The following is a 12,357-nucleotide window of genomic DNA, read 5'->3' as shown; positions in this document are numbered from 1 at the left end:
CAAAAAGCTCACTTTAGAGGGAGACTGGTTGGGAGGTTAATGAACACATGAGCAAACTGATGGCTTGGACAAGGGTGGTGGCCAGGGAGAGGAAGAGAAATCCATGGGTTTAAGGTAATGTTTGAAAATGTGCAGGGCTGGCAGTGGAAGATGGAGGAAATAAACAATGACTCTTAATATTGTGCTTTGAGCTGTAGGGTGAATGGAATTGAGAGCTATACCAGGTAGGAGGCATGTTCTGGGGTCAGGTTACCTACCTGCAAATCCTGGCTGCCGTACTTAAGAGATAATTTTGGGCAAGTCACTCTCTACCCCTTAGTTTACCTATCTGTAAAATGGAGATGATGATAGTCCTCACACCACCAAGAGATAGGAACTAAAGGAGTTGAGGCATGTTCATCACTTAGAATAATTAGTGCCTGTCACTTTGAGGGCTCGATACATTTACCTCTTATTTTAGTGGAGCTATTTAGTAATGTGGGGAAGGGTTTCTGTTTTCAACATAAGTCTGAAGTGCTGGAGACATCCAAACGGAGATGTCATGTAGCCTACTGGGTATATGTATCTGGAATTTAGGAGGTAAGTCAGAGTTAGGGATAGATTTGGAGATAAATAGTTTTTAAAACCATGGGCCTGGATGGAATCACCTGCACCAAAATCTCACAAATCACCACTAATTAACTGACTAATGTAACCAAACACCACCTGTTCCCCAACAACCTATGGACATAAAAAAATTTAAAAATACAGTTTCACAGAAGCGGGAAAGAAGGGAGTACAACACAGGGCTCTGGGGGCATACCAACACTTAGAGCAATTATTCTAAAACCTTAACATCCCAGGAGTCACTGGGTGAGCTTGTTAAATGAAGATTCTGATTCAGTAGGTCTGGGGTCTGAGACTGCAAATCTAGGAAGCTCCCAGATGCCATCAATGCTGCTGGTTCCCCAGACTATACTTGGAGTAGCAGGAACTTAGAGGTTAGATGGAAGGTGAGCTCAAGAGGGATAGGAAGAGGATGAGGAGATGAAAATGAAGAAGAAACAGTATTTCCAGAAGGAAGGAAAGTCAACTGAGTCAAATCCTGCTGGGAGGTCGAGAAAGGTGACGACAGGTCCATTGGATTTGGCAGCATGGAGGTGACGGGTGAGGTTGAAGAGAGAAGTTTCCATGGAATGGTGTGGATGGAAGCAGTGTTAAAGTCCAAATAGTGAAGAGAAGTAGTACTTCCTAGATGTTTTGCTGTAAGAAAGCAGAGAAACTGGTGATAGGTAGAATGGCATCTGGGGAAAGGGGAGGCACTGAGTATGTTGGCATATTAAAGGGAATCATTTAGAGAAGCTGATGGCAGAGCAGAGAGGGGAATGTCTGCAGGAGCAAAGCCCTTGAACAGGCAGCAGAGATGGGGTCCAGAGCGCCAGTGGAGCAATTGGCCCCTGAGGGGAGCAGTGATATTCCTTTGATTAGAAAAGGATGAAGCACCTACAATATAGGGCTAGTTAAAGATAAGTATATTTTTGGTGGGGAAGGTGAGACTCATTTGTTTACTCAATGAATTATGAAGCAAAGCCATCAGCTGAGACAGGATGCTGAGGAGAGAGGAAAATACAAGAAATAACTGTCTCAGGCATTAGGAAATTGAAATGATCAGGAAGGCATAAGTGTATTACAAGATTGTCCGATAGTGTTGAGATTTGAGACTTTCCTGGTTGCAGTCGCATACTGGTGTCACACTTCTAGTAATGAAGACACTTCTAGTAGTGAAGATATTACTAGAAATGTAACATTACCAGTGTCATTGTTTGTGTGACACTACATGTGTGACTTGCATTTTAGTAATATCTTCATCTTTGTAATGTCACACTTCTGGTGCAGCTGTGGGAAGAGTCAGTTTTAGGTTCAACCAGACTTGGGGTTGAACCAGCTGAGTAAGACAGGGGTAGGGCATCCCTTGTGAATGTCAGCAAGGGAGGGATTATAATGACCCATGGAATTTAAACATGCCCCAAAGGGGAGTAAAGACATGTGAGGGCCACAGACTGATATTCATGACGGGAGAATTGTTAGAGGGGTGGGGGCTGGAGTAAAGGGGAACTGGGAAAATTCCTGAGTAGCGGGCCTGAAGGTGGGATTCTGGACCTGGTTCACTTACTGCTATGGATCAGGTTTTGGTATAGCCAGGAAATTGGATGGCATTTCACCCGGTCATTGGCTTCCTTGCTGTCCCTTCGACAAAGTGATCCTGCTCCTCCTTCAGGGTCTCTGCGTGTGTTTTTCCCTTTGCTGGAATGCTCTTCTCCCTGGATATCCATTGTATCCCCCACTTCATTCAGATCTCTCCTCAGATATCACTGGGTAGAACAGAGTGAAAATGCCTGGAGGTAAGAATGTTAACAGGATGAGAGAAAAAAGATTTCGTACAGGTTATACACAAGACTCCTGAAGTCCTGGAAATGACATCGGAAGCTGGGGTGAGCAAGAAGCTGTAGTCTCTCCAATGAATAAAGGGCAGGAAGCAGGAGGGCTTTAGGTCAGCAGTTCCCAAGCCCGGCTGCAATTCAAAATCATCAGAGGAGCGTTACAAAGGATTTAAGGGATCGGCAGGGAGGCCTAAGCCTCAGGATTTTTAAAAAGGTTCCCCAGTGCTTCTAATGCAGCTGAGAGTCACAGCCACTGCTGTGGATGACAGTGATGGGGTTGGGGAAGGAGGTGGCTAGTACAGCCAGATGGCAAGAATTTCGAAGCCTCTGGGCCTTTTGAAATAGAGATGAGGAGAGAAGGGTTGGACATAGTAAAGGGGACCAGGAGGAATCTCTTCATTCTCCTGGCCAAGGAGCGCCTGGAAGTTCGCACCAGGTGGCCCAAGTTCTTGGAATCTGAAATTCGAATACAATATTCATGCAAGTTTGCTGCTAAAAGAGGGATCTGGATTACAGAAGATGGTGACAGACAAGCAGGCATCTGCCAGGAAACTGATCTGTAAGTGGATGCAGTAAATTCTAGCCACTCACTCACTGTGACCTCGAGTAGGAAACAAAGTTACAAAAAGATCGATGGCAGATTCGGGTAGAATCACTACACCAGCAGCCTACGTGGAAAATCAATTGGGGGTATGCTTTAGAAGAAAGAGCACTTTGCTATGTAGGAAGTGTTTCCCAGTTCAGTGTCTTTCAGAGTGGAGTGTGGCTGTTGCAATGCTGATTTGAGGGATCCTGCGCTGGATTTACCAAATTGGTCTCTAGAGGGGTCAACCTGAGGGATTCTGCATTTTTGACAAATACCCTGGAGTGATTCTTAGGTCTGAGATGGAGAAAGCAATGTTGCAATCTTGGCAGTGGATTAGAATCATCTGGGGAATCTTAAACAGCGCTGGAGTTTGAGCACAGCTTCAGACCAATTAAATCAATTAAGAGGAGGTCTGGGTGTTGGGGTTTTAAGTCCTCGACATGATTTAATGTGCTTTAATGTGCATCTGAGATTTTGAGCCCATTACCTGCACTCTAATTTTTATGAGCAATCCCAGTCCCGGCCATATGTATGTCTTTAGCCCAGACTTTGCTCCTCAACAACAGACTCACATATCCACCTGTTTACTCACCATCTTGTCTTGGATATCAGACATCTCAAAGTTAACATGTCTGAAGAATAATCTTGATTTCTACCTCCCAAACATGCATTCCCTCATCTCAGTTAGTGGCAACTCCATTCCTCCAGTGGTTTGGGCCAAACTCTCTCCCATTCCATGTGTCATTGGTAAGCCCTGTCAGCTTTAGCTCTGAACTATTTCCAAAACATGCCCACAACTAATCACTTCCGTTGCTAGTACACTAGCCCAAGCCAGCATCGCCTGGTGACTACACTATTGCCACAGCCGTCTCTCTAGTCTTCCTGCTTCTACCTCTGCCTGTCTGCAGTCTATTCTGCACATAGCAGCCACCGTGATCCTTTAAAAAAATTATTTTTATCGTGGCAAAACATATATAACAAAAAATTTGCCATTTTAAAGTACACAATTCATTGGCATTAAGTACACACAATGCTGTATAACCACCACAACAGAACTTTTGCTATAGAGCTTTTCTTCATCATCCCAAATGGAGTAATCCTTTTCAACATAAGTCACAGCATGTCACTACCCTGCCCGCAAACATTCACTGGCTTCCCATCTTGCTCAGCAAGGGACAAAGTCCTGCTGTGGCCCACAGAGCTTTTGGCTGTCCTCTCTGAATGCCCTCTTCACTCATTTCACCCGGTCATTGGCTTCCTTGCTGTCCCTTCGACAAAGTGATCCTGCTCCTCCTTCAGGGTCTCTGCGTGTGTTTTTCCCTTTGCTGGAATGCTCTTCTCCCTGGATATCCATTGTATCCCCCACATCATTCAGATGTCTCCTCAGACATCACCCTATTAGAGTGATAGCTAAGATAGCCCCGTCCGCATTACTCACTGTATCCCTGTTTTGTTCTTCATGGCACTAATCATTACCCAACATAGACAAGCACATCTTCCTCCACTCAAATGTAGGAGCCTCATGGGAACACGGACCACATCTGTTTTGATAGCTGCGGTATCCTCTAAAACAGTGCCTAGCCCAGAGTGGGTACGCAATAAATATCTACTGAACAAAGAAATATCCGGGGTCATGATAGGTATTCAAATATTAATTGATCTAAAACAAATGTACTGAAATCTTTAAAAACTAGTTTCATTGAGATACAATGAACACACCCTAATACTCACCCGTGGACACTAATTTTCTTGTTGTTAAGGCAGGCATCGGGAAGCACGTGTAAGTTATTGATGTAAGCAGCCTGGAGCCACCCTTATTCTTTCCAGAATTCTACAGTTCACTGAAAAGATCATTGTTTGTTAGGACTTGGAACCAGAAGAGCCTTGAGACCTCCCTCTGGATGTTCATGCATGTGTGTGATGCCTACAATTACAGGCATCTTGATTTCACAGCAACGCCAGCACATTTTCTTAACATCTCACCAATGTTAGATGGGTTAGAGGTGGGAATGACATTCACGTGCCTCTAAAAATGTGCAGTGCCTTTTCTAAAACACTATATTTGGAGACTATAATTCTAATCAAGTGGTGTCTAAGTTACAGAGCACCTGTCTAGATTGCTTTATTCTGCAGGTGGATACAAAGTGTATCATGTTTCAGTACTAGAAAACAGTGAGACACAAGGAGGCATCTTTCTTACCACTGAGGCATCTGTTAAATATCTACCCTTTCCTTTGGTACCTCTACTTCTTTGTATCCCTGGGGAAGGCAATTAACATTAATGCTTCAGTAACAGGCACAGAGCAATAGCCAACAAGATTTGACTGGTAGATCTTAAGTTATTGCTGGGCTCTGCTGGAGTGGGGCTGCATCCTACACAATTTTTCCCATCTCCACTTAAAGTAGAGAAGGTGAAGAGATAGAGGAAAAGTAGAAGAAATCTTTCACATTAATACATCTCCTTTTAAAAATAAAATTGAGAAAAACACAAACCATTGCTTCCTATGTTAATATCTTAGATTGCAATGAACTGTTGAAATCTTTTTTTTCTTTCTTTCTTAAGAGTAAAACATTGCAGTGGTTCTCTGCTGGGTAAGAAGGCATGGTAGAAAATTCAATTCATGATGAATCTGTTCTTTCTACTGTGGCTCCCAACAAAACTCTCTGAAAGTTGTGTACTGTGGTTACCCACAGAAACCTTTATTTTATGAGGTATTTTTCAGAGAGATCGTGATTCAGTTGTTTTCTACAAATCATAGCAAATCATCTTTCAGGCAAGTTGAAAAAATAAATCATCAGAAAAATATGTTGTCAGCAGTCCAGAACATTATTAAAATCTAGTAGTTGTATCTGTGGTAACATTAAAAAAATCCTAGGTTAGGCTCTCTTCTGCAGGATACTCCTAGAATATTACTGCCAATGATTCAGTAGCCATATGCTAGTAAAGCAAGTTATATTTGTTGGTCCATGTGAAATATGAGTAGGAAGACAGCAAAATTGAGATTGTTACATATTTCTCCCTGTGTTCCTGTTTTCTTAGTGGGGTAGGTAGCGGATAGGTGTTGGTAACAGAATTAAAACTCTACTACTTTCTCCTGCTCACTATAGAATCAATTTCCAAATTTGAAGGATGACAATCTAATTATAGGTTATAGAGAATTAGAGCTCTCACTTTTTTCTGATTTTTCTTTGGTTGATTACACAGAATTGGTTGAAGCTCACAGTTTTGACGCCAACTTCCAAAGAGATTATACTTACCTCCAGCTTCACAGGGCCATGCATGGCATGACCCCCATGGGTGCCATTCAGAGCATACAGGTGAGGGGTGCCCCTTGGGGTTATTACTTTGGCAACCCACATGCAGAACTTCATGTGTGCCCAGGACAAACATTTTCATTAACCAGAAATAAAGTCCATGGTCAACATGTATTTTGCTCTTCTTCTTCTTTTTTTTTTTTTAGTCTAAAGAAAGTTCTGAACAGAATATCAATTAAGCTTACATCACAAAAACTTTAAATGTATTTACAGAGTGAATAAGTTACATAGATAAACTCTGAATATGTTTCTGCTGTGCAACAAGTTCACATGCACACATCTAACACTTGACAGCATTAAGTTTAAGGAGAGAACTTAAGAATGGCCCTTTACATATATATTACACATAATATATGACATTTAAGAAACAAACAACTCATATTTTGCCTTTATGATTCTACTTCTGGCTATCCAAACAGATATTAAAATATGCATGCCTGACAGGTGAAAAGACGTGGAATTTATATTGTGAATAGTTTTCTCTACAAAATGGCAAAGTTAATTAAAAGTAACACTCATCCTTCAGCAGTATAAATATGCTCATAAAAGCAACCTTCTAGTAAAAAGCAGCCAAGATCCTTAAAAAGAGTCTATCTGGACCATTTTTGGTGCAAAGAGATCCAGGGCTTTCAGAAACAGTAGCCTAACAACATAAGAAAGGTAGTTCATAGCAGCTCCTTTTAGATACAGTAATTGTATTCAAATTACAGTGTACATTACATTGCAGTCCGTTTACAATTCCCTTTTCACATACACAGGCTGTCAGCGTTTGACCGTCTTACAGTTTTCAGTGGCCAGCTTCATGTTGCCTGCCCCTTTCTCAGCCCACCAAAGAAAGGAAAAAGAAAAAAGAAAAGAAAACGGAACAAGAAAGGGAAAGAATGTACATGTTTGAGAATATAAAATTTTTTGAGTGAAGAAAACATTGCACTTTTGCCAATCTAAAATCGTTTCTAGAAAGGAAGGTACTGTTCAGTGTAGTCGGCTTTGGTATGCAACGGAAGTCACCTCTTCAGTAGTGAGTTGCATATGCTCGGTCAAACGTAACACATTTGTGCCACACAGCGTGACGGGTGGAGTCTGTCCAGGACGTTCTAAGCTACCTTGGTTCTTATAGTATTGCTACACATTGGAAGTTCTGTCATCCTCTTTAGAAAAAGCCCTACAGGTAACAAGAGGGAGAACAGTCTGTCCAAGCCTTTTGAAGGCCGAGAAGACACCGAATGACGTCGCCCCAGCATGGCAGCACTGCCAGTTTGGAACCCAGCGGGGACAGGAGGCTCCTGTCAGAGACTAGTGCCAGAAACACTGGAGTCTGGAAGAAAAGTAGTGAGGACTCGGTAACTCTGGGCCCTGCGGATCATGTCCCGGATCTCCATGTTCAGCTCCATCAGCTTGGTGCAGATCTCGGTCAGGCTCTGGTTAGACCCCACCAGGGCATAAGTACCCGTCTGTCCCAGAGTTTGGTGACGGAAATAAATATTCAGTAGTGTCTGGACCTCATCATCAGAACTGCTTCCAAAGATGTCATTGGGCCACAGACTTCTGCAGTCAAAAATAATAGCACAGATTAGAGGCACTATAAAAAGTTGGGAGCTTATGAGTCTTCATTAATATAAGAATATTACTTTTTGAAAAGGCTTCAATGAGATGGAATTCTCCTATTAGGTAATTCACTCATCTAAGGTACACAATTCAGTGGGTTTTAGTATACTCAGAGTTGTGCAAACATCACCATAATCAATTTTAGATTACTGAATATTTTGATAAAATATCAAAAGTATAAAAATATCAGAATGAAATCTAATACTCCTAAAACATTTACCTTATTTGCTATAGCCTTCCAGTTTCAATGAATGTGAATACAATATCAGGATGTAGGGGCAAAACCAAAAAGGATATATTCAAATGTTAGTTAAAAATTATACGAAGGTATATTTTGAAGTGCTTCAGCATGTTGTCATTTTAGGGATGACAAATGGCCAGAACCAACACCCACACTTTCAACATGTAGTGTTCTGAAAGCTGAGCGTTTCCGGTTTGGCATTGGTAAAGATCTGAGAAGAGACCTGTAAAATATCTAGCTGTCCGTAGTGGGCTAGATCCAACCATGACAGAGTAACAACCAGGTGCGCATTTCCTGCAACCACCTCTACAAGAAATAGCAGAGTCACCTGCACTCCCTGATCTGCCGCAAAGCTTTGCCGAGTTCGTTGTTCTTCAGGCACTCCAGCATGGACTGGATGGCTGCTTCAGTGGACGTGAAGGTCGGCTCAGACCACGCACCCTCTGAATAGAGAGGGTCAGCTGCAATGACTGCACTGGCTTCCTTCAGGTGTTTCTTTAGGTCACTCAGTTCCCTGGACATATTCAGCAGCTGTTTCAAAAAAAAAAAAAAAAAGGTTTTTTAAACTATATTTAGGTGCTGGGGGAATTTTATATCCCAAAAGAAAAAAAAAAAAGAAAAAAAGGATTTTATGGGTGTGGTTAAGCATAAGCTTAATACCTTGGTAAATTCAAATAGGATAGATGACATTGTACTCCACTGTATGTGTAGGGGATTGTGGAGTTGGATGCATTGGATACGTGTCAACCGCTGAGATGCTCTCCTTATAGAAAAGATTAAGACTTCATTTAAAATGGTTTCTACTTAAGTTCTACTTAAATAGGGAATACATACAGAAGGAAAGAATACAAGAGATCAGGCTCAAGAGTGAGTAAGATCTGGGTTCAAATGCCAGCTCTGCAGTGTACTGTAGGAACATGGACAACTTAATTGACTTTTATGTGCCTCAGTTTTCTCATCTGTGAGACTGAAGATAATAGCCATCCCAAAGGTTTATTTTAAAGATTAAGTGGAAATAATGTATACAAAATGCTTTGTACAGTCCAGCACCTAAGTGCTCAATAAACGTAATCGTGACCAAGGACTCTGTCCTAATAATAAGTTTTTCTCACTCTTGGTTCCATGCCATGGGAAAGTGCTGAAGACACAATTTTGAGGAGGAGGAATAATCTTAAACTAATGTTTGCATTAATGCTACAGCAGTAAAAGATATTTTCCCTCGAAGGTATTGGAACCAAAGGATCCAGAGTAAAGCATAAAAAGTAAAGCATAAGAAAACCTGTGTTACTTCTAAGTGTCTCAAAATATACTACGGAAGATGGTAGTTTTGCAATTTGATCTCAAGAACATTAAAAAATTGGCATAAAATTAAAGGTTTTTTTTCTCTTTGTAATGCAAGTTGATGATGCCTGTTTACTTTGGAAAGTTATTTATTCAACATCTTTGCTTTTCCTTTTCATTCCCAACTCACTCATGGTACAAACTATAAAAAACTGAAGCTTTGAAGGATTAGTTTTTCTTCGCACACATGCCTGTTAAATACAACTACCTACTATAGAAGTAGGTTTAAAATTGGCCGGGCGCGGTGGCTCAAGCCTGTAATCCCAGCACTTTGGGAGGCCGAGATGGGCGGATCACGAGGTCAGGAGATCGAGACCATCCTGGCTAACACGGTGAAACCCCGTCTCTACTAAGAAATACAAAAAATAGCTGGGTGAGGTGGCGGGCACCTGTAGTCCCAGCTACTCGGGAGGCTGAGGCCGGAGAATGGCGTGAACCCGGGAGGCGGAGCTTGCAGTGAGCTGAGATCCGGCCACTGCACTCCAGCCTGGGCGACAGAGCGAGACTCCGTCTCAAAAAAAAAAAAAAAAAAAAAAGGTTTAAAATTTACTGAAATAATATTTTAAAACAAGATATTAGAATATCTTAATTTTGTATGTAGTTTTAAATTTGAAAGCACATTTCTTCTTCTTTTAAACTTAGATAGGTTTTAAACATTGTGTGTGTACATATACAGTATTTAAAACTTATATAGTATTTAAACACTGTGTGTGCATATACCCATATAAATACACACACCGGGTATACCTTGGAAATATTCAGTTCCAGACATCTGCAATAAAGTGAGTCATGTCAATTGTTTGATTTCTCCATGCCTATAAAAATTATGTTTACACAATATTGTAGTCTAAGTACACTAAGTCTAAAAATGTACATACCTTAATTAAAAAACACTTTAGTGCTAAAAAAGGCTAACAATCCTCTGTGCCTTCAGTGAGTAATTATGTTTTTGCTGGTAGAGGATCTTGCCTTAATGTTAATGGCTGCTGATTGATCAGGGTGGTGGTGGCTGAAGGTTGGGGTGATTGGGGCAATTTCTTAAAATAAGACAATAAAGAAGTTTGCTTTATTTATTTATTTATTTATTTATTTATTTATTTATTGAGACGGAGTCTTGCTCTGTCAGCAGGCTGGAGTGCAGTGACGCGATCTCAGCTCACTGCAACCTCCGCCTCCCAGGTTCAGGTGATTCCCTTACCCCAGCCTCTCAAGTAACTGGGATTACAGGCATGGGCCACCATGCCCGGCTAATTTTTTGTATTTTAGTAGAGGCAGGGTTTCACTATGTTGGCCAAGATGGTCTCGATCTCCTGACCTCGTGATCTGCCCGCCTTGGCCTCCCAAAGTGCTGGGATTACAGGCGTGAGCCACCACACCCGGCCAAAATTTGCTTTATTGATTGACTCTTCCTCTCATGAAATATTTCTCTGTAGCATGTGACAGCATTTTATACACCTTGGAACTTCTTTCAAAACTACAGTCAATCACCTTAAACTCTGCCACTGCTCTATAAACTAAGTTTGTGTAATATTGTAAATCTTTTATTGTCATTTTGACAATGTTCTCAGCATCTTCACCAGGAGTAAATTTCACCTAAAGAAACTTTGTTTGGGCCGGGTGTGGTGGTTCATGCCTGTAATCCCAGCACTTTGGGAGGCCAACGGGGGTGGATCACTTGAGGTCAGGAGTTTGAGACTAGCCTGACTAACATGGTGAAACCCCGTCTCCACTAAAAATACAAAAATTAGCCAGGCGTGGTGGCGCAGGCATGTAATCCCAGCTATTCGGGAGGCTGAGCCAGGAGAATCGCTTGAACGTAGGAGGTGGAGGTTGCAGCGAGCCGAGATCATGCCATTGCACTCCAGCCTGGGCGACAGAGTGAGACTCCATCTCAAAAACAAACAACAAAAACAACTGTACTTGTTCATTCATAAGAAGCAACTCCTCATCCATTCAGGTTTTATCATAAGACTACAGCAATTCAGTCACATCTTCAGGTTCTACTTCTAATTCTAGTTCTTTTGCTATTTTTACCACATCTGCAGTTACTTCCCCTACAGAAGTCTTGAGCCTCTCAAAGTCGTCCATTGGAATCACCTTCTTCCAAACTCCTATTAATGTTGATATTTTGACTTCCTTTCATGAATCACGAATGTTCTTAATGGCATCAAGAATGGTGAATCCTGGCCGGGCGTGGTGGCTCACAGCTCACTTCGCGGGGGCCAAGGCAGGTGGATCACCTGAGCTCAGGAGTTCAAGACCAGCCTGACCAACATGGTGAAACCCCATCTCTACTAAAAATACAAAATTAGCCAGGTGTGGTGGTACATGCCTGTAATCTCAGCTACTCGGGAGACTGAGGCAGGAGAATAGCTTGAACGTGGGAGGAGGAGGTTGTGGTAAGCTAAGATTGTGCCATGGCACTCCAGCCTGGGCAACAAAAGCGAAGCTTGGTCTCAAAAAAAACCAAAAAAGTATATCTTGACCATGTGGCAAATAAAAAAGAAGAGTTGATTCCCATTATCTGACAACTTGTAACTGAAGAGAGGAAAACCGGTTATGAAGGCCTACTCTCTTGAAATAAGCATTTGAAAGTTGTATAGTTTTTTCCTTTTTTCAAACTGAGTAATAAAAAAATGGTAAAATGGTTGTAGTTTGTCTCTTGCGGCTCTTCCTCCTCTGCTCTTAGATGGTGAGGTTTTCCAGGCTTCATCCTCACTTCTCTGCTGTCATTGGCATGGTTTAATTGACTTCTGCTTGTTCACAATCACATCTGTGCCTTTTGTCCAGATCTCTCCCCTGACCTCACATCTAACCACCTGCAAGATGTCAGTCACCGTTTAAGCCAG

General features: G+C 41.8%; 1 protein-coding gene across 2 annotated transcripts in view; it reads right to left on the bottom strand.

Moving 5' to 3' along the window:
* Positions 1-6,413: 6,413 nt before the first annotated feature.
* Positions 6,414-12,357, bottom strand: part of FRY (FRY microtubule binding protein) — a 274,104-nt gene continuing 268,160 nt past the window's right edge. For both annotated transcript variants that reach the window (XM_025364711.1, XM_025364712.1), the window contains 2 exons: positions 8,496-8,698; positions 6,414-7,866 (listed from right to left, as the gene is read on the bottom strand). In XM_025364711.1, coding sequence (XP_025220496.1) covers positions 7,608-7,866; positions 8,496-8,698 — 462 coding nt within the window. In that variant the 3' untranslated portion in view covers positions 6,414-7,607. The remainder of the gene's footprint in view (positions 7,867-8,495; positions 8,699-12,357) is intronic.

Source organism: Theropithecus gelada, chromosome 17 (genome assembly GCF_003255815.1).
Source record: "Theropithecus gelada isolate Dixy chromosome 17, Tgel_1.0, whole genome shotgun sequence".
Classification (NCBI taxonomy): domain Eukaryota; kingdom Metazoa; phylum Chordata; class Mammalia; order Primates; family Cercopithecidae; genus Theropithecus; species Theropithecus gelada.
The sequence above is the reverse complement of the archived record's forward strand: the minus strand, read 5'-3'. Positions and strand labels throughout refer to the sequence as shown.